Genomic DNA, 10584 nt, shown 5'->3' on the forward strand with positions numbered 1-10584 from the left:
AGATGGTTTTCATTGGAGTTTGTAATCAAAGGTGGTTGCCAGAGCTTGAAGTTGGTCACATGAAGGTGGTATTGGAGTTAGTCGTCGGAGTTTTGTCGTCGTCGGTGGTTTTTAGAGCCTGGAGTTGGTCACGTGAAGGTAGTTGTTAAAGTTGATTGTCGAAGATGATTTTTGTCGGAGTTTGATGTAGTTTGAGGTGGTTGTCGGAGCCCAAAGTTGATCGCATGAAGGTGGTATTAGAGTTGGATGCTGGAGTTTGTCATGGAATGTGGTTGTTGTAGCCCCAGTTGGTCATCAGGGTTGCTCGCTCGAATGTTGTCATCGAAGGTGATTTTCGTCAGAGTTTTGTAGTCGGAGGTGGTTGTCACAGCCAACGAAGGTGGTTTCTAGAGTTCATCATCGGAGTTTGCTATTGGAGGTGGTTGTTGAAGCCTGAACTTGATCACCGGAGTTGGTTGTGCGAAGGTGGTCGTTAAAGTTGGGTCACTAGAGTTGTCATCGGAGGTGATTGCGAAAGCCTAAAATTGGTATGGAGTTGGTCATGTGAAGGTTGTCAAAACCATGAGTTGGTTGCATGGAGTTGTCATTGAAGGTGGTTGCTGGAGCTTGGAGTTGGTCGTCGAAGTTCTCTTATTGGAGGCAATTTTCAGAGTCCATAGTTGGTCGCGCAAAGTTGTCATTGGAGATGGTTGTCGGAGCTTGGAGTTGGTCGTCGGAGTTTGTCATCTAAGGTGGTTGTCAGAGCTCGGAGTTAGTTCTCGAAGTGTGACGACGATAATTGCCGATAGTGACTAAAACATTGAAAGAAGAGAGTTGAGGTGAGTTGGTAAAATATATCAATTAAACTCAACTAACATTTAGAGTCGGTGGGCCAAACATTAAATTGGTATATTATACCAACTCAACTGAACTCATATTGGTGAGCCAAACACTCTATAAATGATTGATCCATCTTCTAAAATTTAATGGTAGATAACATTTTGTTAATATAACCATTGCAAGTAAACTATGGTATTGACCTCTTAGCATTTTGAACTTCTGCTCTAGATTCTCATTTTCACTTGTCTCCAGACGAAACAGAAAAGAGATGAATTTTGTATTTTTTTTTTCAAATGAAGGACATTAAATTAATTAAGTCCTAAGTAAAATGTCATATAACATTAGTTTTATAGAATGGGTCACATCTCATTTGTTCTAGTTCTCATAGTTTGCAATTTGTTCTAGTTTAGTTTTGTATTTTTAAATATACGAATTTTGTACATGTACTTTCACTCAATCTTATAAAATAGCCTCTAATATTAGTATATTTGATTTTTTCACAAAATAATTTGGTATTAATTAATCCTTTATTTATAAATCGTGTAAGGATGAAAACGATAATAATAATAATTATTTAATTTCTATATATATACAAAAAAAAGACTAAATTTAAAATTTATTAAAATATATATACAATAATTTATACATTTGAAAGTACAAAAACTAAAATATAAATGATATTTTAAACACTTTTTTCCTCGAACTCTATTATTGAATGTATTTCCATTTGGTCCATTTAAATATTTAAGTCATCATTTTAGTTAGTCTTGAAAAGCAAAATCAAAATATGATATGATTTTGTTCAAAATTTTCATGGATTGTGGTTTCAACTTTAAATGGTCTCTAGATTTAAGGTTTTGATTGCTTTTAGACTTTGTACTCCTCTCTATTGCACAAGATTAGATCATCTTCTAATAATTCCAACATGTGACATTGCAAAAGTGATTAAATTAGGAGTTGGTTTGTTAAGATCTAGTTAACTAGGACAATCTATTTATTCTATATAATTTTAATTAAGAACATGAAATATGTTGGTCTTTTTAGTTGGTTTTAGTCAATATCGTTTCACTCAATCTATTGTCGTGAGTTTGACCGTTCATGTCAATTATTACATCACTTGCACAAACTTTAATAAATAGGGAGATTAGTGAATAGGATTGAAGTGAATCGAATGGTTGAAATATTCTCAAATCAAACAATACAAATAAGTGACAATTTAAATCGACTTAATCATAGTTTTAAATGGTTAAAAATCTAAATTTCTTTTTTCATATTATTAATCGTAACTTGAATATTTAAACGATTCATTTTTTTAACAAACCATTCTAACCTTAGAGGAAAAAACCTCCAAATTTTATTTTTGAATTAGCAAAACGTTTTCATCTTTTAAATTTACTAAAGGATAAACCTCGACCTACTTTATTGATATCAAGAGAAAAAAAATCAAAACTTACTCAAAATGAAAAATAAAAAGGCGATAATGTATAGAAAATCATTGATTACCATGTCAAAAGTTGATGGTTTCGATCCCGGACTATAATGGATGAAATTAAAAAAAAAAAAAAAAAAAAAAGATTACTTCAATAATTTGAGAGGGAGGAAAAAAAATAGTAAATTAATTTTATGAGTTGAATAAAGAAGAAGCCAAAACCAACCCCAACTGCTGTGAATAAAAAAAAAAAAAAGAAAAAGAAAAAGAAAAAAGAAAAAAGAAAAAAGAAAAAGGATTACTGGGTGATGGCTCAGCTAAGCTGAGTCATTTAACAGAGAGCATTAACATTGGATCCACATGGAGCTGTCTCCGTCAAACCCTATCACGCTCACGTACGAACGGCCGTAGCGTAATACAGCCTCATCAAAGTTTCCGATGGCATACACCGTAATTTCCTACAAAAACTAGTCTAATTTATCTGGCACCTTCATTTAAAAGACTTTGGCAGGGATATGGTCATACATTACAGATAAAGATAGAGAGAGATTGAAAGAAAGAAAAGAAAACAAAAGAAAACAAAACAGTTTTTTCTTTTTCTTTTTTTCTTTTAAATTATTAATATAGTTATAATTAAAAGAAAATTTTATGACAAATATAAATGGAGTTATATTAATTTAAACTTTGAACTTTGAGACTGTGTCAATTTAAACTTCAAATTAAAAGTGTGTTTGAAATACATTTTCAAGTATTTAATTTAAAAAATAAGTCATTTGGGAAGAAAGTGAAGTATTTGGTAACCACTCAAAATAGATTTTTAAGTGTATTTTAATCAATTTTTATAAAGAATGTTTAAATAAAAATGAATTTTTTGAAAAACACTTTTTATTTAAGTAGCCCTAATAGTTGTATGTATCAATTTAGACCCTATACTCTCATAAGTTTATCAATCTAAACCCTTCTTTATATTTTATTTGGATATATTTATGAAAGTTCAGGTTTAAATTGATACATGCATAAAATTTCAAGTTTTAAATTGATACATTTGTAAAAAGTTCGAGATTTAAATTGATACAATTATTAGTTTGACGTTTAAATCGATACAACTCCCAAAGTTTTGGTTTAAATTATACAATTATTAGTTTAGGGTTTAAATTGATACAACCCAAAGTTCAGGGGTATAAATTGATATTTGCCCAGATATTTATTATTCTTAAATTTCTAATTACTTTCAAAATGTTAGATTTTTATCCTTAAATTTTGAGTCTAATTTTTACTTCATTCATAAGTTTTGAAATAGGTTAAAATATCATTTTAGTTAATATACTTTAAAGTTCATTAAATTTTTGTCTATATTTTCAGGTGTCCAAATTTAGTTTTCTTAGATTTAGTCTCCACAATTAGTTTATTGTTTTTGTCATCTATTAGCATTTTTACTATTAAAACATATTCATATATTGCATTGTCTTTCGTAGAAAATATTATTATTATTTAACCAATTTTAGTAAAAATTAATGTTAAGAAACTAAAAAAGTATAAGAATTAAAATTTGACAATTTTGAACACACTTTAAAGTATAGAGATCAAAATGATATTTTAATCTTTAAAGTCCCGTATGGTAATAATTTGGTTTTTTATTTTTGGTTTTTGTTTTTGAAAATTAAGCTTATAGATATTACTTCAATCTCCACATTTATTTCTTTGTTATCTATTTTTTTACCAATGGTTTAGAAAAGGAAGTCAAATTTTAAAAACTTAAAAAAGTGGCTTTTAAAAACTTGTTATTGTTTTTAAAATTTGGCTAAAAATTCAACAATTGTATTTAAATTGTATTTAAGAAAATACAAATCATCATAAAAAATGAGGAGAATATAAGTTTAATTTCAAAAATAAAAAATAAAAGACGTGATAGTTACTAAACAAGACCTAAATTACAAATTTTAAGTTTAGTTTTCATTTAGTCTGTAATATCAATATTTTACAATTTTGTAGTCTTAATTTTTACTAATGTTTGTCTTGGTCTTTGATGTTAATTTAACTTCAAATAATCACTATGTAAAAATTTAAAATTAATTTTAATAATGATAAAAAAACAAACAAAAGCTAATTAACTATACCTCTTTCAATTATTTTAAATTAATTAATTAACATTAATCAAAATTAGGTATTCAATGAAAAATCAAATTTAAAAGTATTTGATGTTGAAGCATAAAAGCCAAATGTAAATAAAACTGAATTAAATAAAAAGGTAGAAGTAAAAATATAACATTTTAAAATTAATCCAAAATCAAATGGATCAAAAAGTTAAAATTATTTTTTTTCAAAAAATAAAAATAAAAATTTAAGACAAGGGGCAGTGTGGGGGCCTCTCTCTCTTCGAAACAAGAGATAAGGACACATGCATGTTGACTCATGGTTAAACTACCTCCAGTTAAAAACTAACCATGGTTACCTTTCTCAAGCTCTTCCATTTCTCTCTCAGTTCGTTTTTTGAGTGGAAGAGGAGAGACGACGACGCTGTTCTTCCGTATTTGTTCTGTTCTCTCTCTCTCTCTCTATCTCTCTCTCTCATCTGCATCATTAGAATCCAATCCCTTAGTTTTAATTTCTGTACATATTTCTTTGTGTTCTTCTTCAACAGATCTAATCAAACTCTGTTTTGCTTTTCATTTCATCATCATCATCATTCTCTTCATTCTCTCCCCCAATTTTTCCATTTATTTTCCCCCAATCTCTCTCCCTCTGCAGATCTACGTTTTTGAACTGGCCCAGATGCAAGATTTCTTCTTATGTTCTCTTTACCACCTTCGATCTGTCAACTTCGCCGCGGATTTCAAATTTCATTAGCGAATCCGTTGGAGATCTGCTTCAATTTGTCCCCTTCTTCTTCTCCCGGTATGTAATACTGCTGGATAAAGCAGGGGTTTCCTCGTTTTTTTTTTTCCTTTTGGAGGTTAAGTATATTTTTTTTCTTCAGAAAGTGTTTGCTGCTTCTTTTTCCTTTCCCTGGGGAAAGTTGCGTCCATTTTTATTTTTTTTTTCTCTCCTGGTTTTTTTTTTTTTTTTTTTTTTGGGGGGGGGGGGGGGGAATTTTCCGTTTGGATGCTGAGAAACGATGAATTATTTTCCCGACGAGGTTTTAGAACATGTTTTTGATTATGTAACGTCTCATCGCGACCGGAACGCGGTGTCGTTGGTGTGCAAATTATGGTACAGAGTTGAGAGATTTAGCAGACAGAAAGTATTCGTCGGAAATTGCTATTCCATCACGCCAGAGAGGCTAATCGGAAGATTCCCATGTGTTAAATCCCTAACCCTAAAGGGAAAGCCCCATTTCGCCGATTTCAATTTGGTCCCTCATGATTGGGGTGGCTATGTTTACCCTTGGATCCAAGCCTTTGCTAAGCGCCGGATTTCCCTTGAGGAGCTCCGTCTGAAGCGGATGGTCGTCACCGACGACAGCCTTGAGCTTCTTTCTCGATCCTTTCCCAATTTCAAGTCACTGCTTCTCTTCAGCTGCGAGGGATTCACCACCAATGGCCTTGCTGCCATTGCTGCCAATTGCAGGTAAAATGATAATAATAATAATAAAAGAAGAAATTTCCTTTGCTGTTGAGCTTTGTTTGTTGGGCTGTAATTAGAGACATTACATTTACTTACTACTCTTGGTAGTTGGTGGCTCTGTATTAGTTTTTGAAACTCTCTGTCTGTCTGAGCTGAGCATTTTAAGGATAGATGGTCTGTTGTGTTGTGTTGTTGATTGCTGACTTTAGAGCTATGTTTAGAGATTATGCTGTCAGTGGGTTTTTTCTTCAGCTGCTGTGTAGATTTATCATTGATTGTAGTTGGAAAATATTTGTTGGGTCTTTGGGTGATGCGAGATTATGGTTTATTGATGTGTTTTGCTTTCTGTTTGCCGTTGGGTTTTTGTTTCACTTAGGTTTCTGAGGGAGCTGGACCTGCAAGAGAATGAAATTGATGACCATAGTAATTACTGGCTTAGCTGCTTTCCAGAGAGCTGCACATCTCTTGTCTGTCTGAATTTTGCTTGCCTCAGAGGCGAAGTAAATCTTGGCGCCCTTGAGAGGCTTGTGGCGAGATCTCCTAACCTCAAGAGTTTGAGGCTGAACCGTGCGGTGCCTCTTGAAACCTTGCAAAATATATTGGCACGTGCTCCTCAACTTGTGGATTTGGGCACAGGGTCTTACGTTCACGATCGAGATTCTGAGATGTATGACAATCTCAAAAACACCATTCTGAAATGCAAATCGATCAGGAGTTTATCTGGTTTTTTAGATGTTTCTCCTCGCTGCCTGGCCTCCATTTACCCAATTTGCTCAAATTTGACATCCTTGAACCTGAGCTATGCTCCTGGGCTTCATGGCAACGAGCTCATAAAGGTTATTCGATATTGCGAGAAACTTCAGCGCTTGTGGGTATGATCATTTGACCTTACTACTACAATATAAACCTTTATATGTATATGATTTCACCTTTATATGTGGGTCTATTTTATGTCTCTTAAATGACGAGAAGTGATCTTGGGTGATCCTCACAGATTCTGGATGGTATTGGAGACAAAGGACTGGAAGTTGTTGCTTCAACTTGTAAAGAATTGCAGGAATTGAGGGTTTTCCCGTCTGATCTCTCCGGGGTTGGTAATGTTGCTGTCACAGAAGAAGGTTTGGTTGCTATATCGATGGGTTGCCCAAAACTTCATTCGATATTATACTTCTGCCATCAGATGACAAATGCTGCCCTTGTAACCGTAGCAAAGAACAACCCAAACTTCATACGCTTCAGGTTGTGCATCCTCGATCCCACAAAACCGGACCCCGTGACTGGGAATGCACTGGATGAAGGTTTTGGGGCAATTGTTCAAGCGTGCAAAGGTCTGAGACGTTTATCTCTCTCGGGCCTTCTTACAGATCAGGTCTTCTATTACATTGGTGAATATGCAAAGCATCTAGAAATGCTTTCATTAGCATTTGCTGGGGACAGTGACAAGGGAATGATTCACGTACTGAATGGTTGCAAGAAACTCCGCAAGCTCGAGATCATGGACAGCCCGTTTGGTGACATGGCACTTCTGCAGGACGTTGGGAAGTATGAAACAATGCGATCCCTTTGGATGTCGTCCTGCAATATTACTCTTGGTGGCTGCAAGACATTAGCAAAGAAGATGCCGAGGCTGAACGTGGAGATCATTGACGAGAACAATCAGTCGGAATTCTGCCGCGACGATGGGCAGAAAGTAGGGAAAATGTATCTGTACCGTACATTAGTAGGACCAAGGAAAGATGCTCCTAAGTTTGTATGGACATTGTAGATTGATACTTGTTTCCTTGAAGGCTTTTGAATTTACTTTGTACCTTTTTCTTTGTTAGGGAAACTGACCTGTGGGATTTTTATTTAGCTACGTGAGTTTAGTGTATTGGTGTTTATTGTAATTATTGGGAGTTTTTCAATTTGTAATCTGCATCGATGTTATAGACAAGACTTCGCAATTCCAGTTTTCTCATTTCTCAATTGCTTTTTGGAACCCTTCTATTTCTCTCTGCCATCTACTCCCAGGACTCTACTCTTCCTTACATTTTATTGGTGCCTAAAAAATTCATTTCTTTTACCTTATGAGAGATTTGATGGAATCTCAATTCTTTTATTTTCAACAATTATATGAACTCCTTGTGTCCTCACTTTCCCTAGGTAATGGACTCTTACTTGTTTGTTGCTTCCAATACCTGAAAATACCTGTCCTGATTATTATTGCTCATACTTCCAATCTCTTCTGGAAAGAAATTTATTCAGATGTTTTAGCTTCATGATCAACGGTCAAAGTTATTAAAAATAAAAAAAATAAAGGAACCCCCACTTTTGCAAAAACGAAAGCCGGGCCCAACATCAGTTTTGCCACTAACAACATCAAAATGTTTGGATACCAAATGAAGGATTAAACCAAGTTTCAAATAGCATTTTCTTCTTTCTATAATTTTAAGGCTCCACAGAAACTATGCATCAAAATCTTAAAGAAGTTGATCTGGATGACAAAAATAGGGATTTCAAGTCTACTAGTATTAACTATTATTTATTTAGGTATGTATAAAAGTAAATAGGAGCGTTTAGATATCAAACAATACAGATGGTTTACAATCACACAAACCAGAAACAAACAAATCTTGTTCCAAGTGATGCAAAAACAGGCGTCGATTCATAATAGAAGACATGAACACAGCAGAATAGAAGACACGAACACAGCACGGCTGAATAGATTGAAAAAGAACACCGATTTTGCAACTGTCTACCGGAAGCAGGCCAAGCACTCCTCCAACATACAACAACAACAAAGTGTGGCTAAGCTGCACAAGATAATACATTTAATGTTACTCATAATCAAAAGTCCATTCACATTGGACACTATGAAATTCATATGCTGGTTGCTCATATTAAAAAAGAACCAAGAAAGAAGAAAAAAGGACCTATTTCACATTTCTTAGGCATTTGATTTCTCAGTTTAATGGAGGAAAAGGGCAAAAGCTTCTGTAAGTACTAAGACATTATCTGTTGCAAGAAAGCAAACTTCTTAAATGTTCTTTCCTTTATTTTTGGAAAAGAAACATGAATTGAACCTCGCGGACCTAAAAACAGAACCATCCAAGTTCTACACAAGTCCTCCACCCAACAAAGAAAGGGAGCAAGCCAATAAAACACGCCCGAACAAGAGCGGGCTTCTTTAGCTATCTCATGCACAACAGGAACATTTAAACGCCTATAAACATGGATATTAAAGATAATGGACAAGCAAAATCAAGTTCCAAATTACAAGGGAACAACGTTAAAGATAATGGACCCACACTGGCAAAAATGAGATTGTTAAAGTCTTATCAATAATTTGACAAACAGACAGTTCAATTCAATAGTTTTATCAGAGCTAATGAAACATAAAAAGAGGAAGAAAGGATTGGATCACAAATAAAGTAGCATTAATGGAGAAGCATCAGATGCTCTGTGCACCCATATCAAACATTACATGACCAATTTACTTTTCCCTATTGCCAACTAAACTAAGAAAAATACTGCTTCGTTCATGACAACAAGAACAAAGATAATTTTGATTGGTTCAGGATAGCCCCTTCCATTCTATAATGTCCTTAGATAGAGTGCATCCAAACAAATTGAAAAAGTTAGATCCCATTTGATAACAACTTAGTTTTCGGTTGTTGAAAAGTAAGCTTATAAACACCACATTCAGTTATGGATTTCTTTGTTTTCTTATCTACATTTTACAAGTGTTTCCAAAATTCAAGCGAAAGTTTTGAAAACTAAAAAAGTAGTTAAGAACTCAAATGTTTCCTTAAGAAAGTAAATTATTGTAAAGAACTTGTAATAAAACAAGCACATTTCTCCAAAACCGGAAAACTAAATAGTTACCAAACAAGGGTTTAAATAACTTCTCAGCACAAAAGACTATTGCAAGAAGGAATTATTCAAGGGGGAGGGAACAATAATGTCGCTTAGGATTCTATACAATTGGATGTATGAGCAAGCAATTACAAAATGTAGTTAAAAAATCAATCGAACAATTACTAAGAGACAGCCACATTGTCTCGGCCTATATTGAATCATTTTTTTTCTTTTCCTGCTGTAAGAGAAAAATAGCCTATCAAATTGAAAGAAGATCAAGAAACAAAGTGAAATTATAAGTAGTGGGAAGGAATTTGAATTGCCAATTTCAAAATCCCAAAAAAAATCCACAAATCCAATCAATTTTCACAACACATAACCAATGGATGAATCAACAAGACCACAAAGTCAAACAAGCGCATCAACAAAATAATCAACCGCAGAGTAATAAGCATAACACAAATTGAAGGAATTAGGGGAATAACATACCATCCATGAAGGAATGAGGAACAATCATTTCGATCATCGTAGTGATAGTGCTGATGATGATAAGGCGGTGGAGGAGGAGGAGGCGGCGCCGATGGCTGATACCCATCATAGAAATACCCTTGATAGCCTTGGTGCGGCGGAGGTGGCGGTGGCTGATGGCCGGGATATCCAGGCTGCGGTGGAGGGTACCCTGTAGAAGAGAAGAAAGAATGAGATGAAATGAAAACGGAGACGGAAAATCAGAAGAAGAAGAAGAAAGAGATCTGACCGGGAGGAGGGTAGGTTTCCGGCGGAGGCTGGTGGTAGCCGTAAGGGTAACTCATGATTCTTTGGGAATGGAAATGGAAATGGAGAAATCTTAGAGATGAGGAAGAAGAAGAAGAAGATGAAAATGAGAAGAGCAAATTGCTTAACGTGGTGGGTATGTGCCCGAAATTATAGTTGTA

At 34.3% G+C, this 10584-nt stretch overlaps 2 protein-coding genes across 2 annotated transcripts; one reads left to right on the forward strand and one right to left on the reverse strand.

Annotated features, from left to right (window-relative positions):
* Positions 1–4734: 4734 nt before the first annotated feature.
* LOC120082645 (protein AUXIN SIGNALING F-BOX 2-like) lies at positions 4735–7777 on the forward strand. Its single transcript, XM_039037900.1, has 3 exons — positions 4735–5815; positions 6189–6684; positions 6807–7777. The coding sequence occupies exons 1-3, from the start codon at positions 5364–5366 to the stop codon at positions 7575–7577; spliced, it is 1719 nt and encodes a 572-aa protein (XP_038893828.1). The 5' UTR covers positions 4735–5363; the 3' UTR covers positions 7578–7777.
* A 513-nt stretch (positions 7778–8290) lies between these two features.
* On the reverse strand, positions 8291–10584 carry LOC120071566 (cysteine-rich and transmembrane domain-containing protein WIH2). Its single transcript, XM_039023905.1, has 3 exons — positions 10407–10584; positions 10139–10328; positions 8291–8604 (listed from the first exon to the last, which is right to left on the reverse strand). The coding sequence occupies exons 1-3, from the start codon at positions 10459–10461 to the stop codon at positions 8547–8549; spliced, it is 303 nt and encodes a 100-aa protein (XP_038879833.1). The 5' UTR covers positions 10462–10584; the 3' UTR covers positions 8291–8546.

The sequence above is a fragment of the Benincasa hispida genome, chromosome 1 (assembly GCF_009727055.1).
Source record: "Benincasa hispida cultivar B227 chromosome 1, ASM972705v1, whole genome shotgun sequence".
In the NCBI taxonomy this organism is placed as follows: domain Eukaryota; kingdom Viridiplantae; phylum Streptophyta; class Magnoliopsida; order Cucurbitales; family Cucurbitaceae; genus Benincasa; species Benincasa hispida.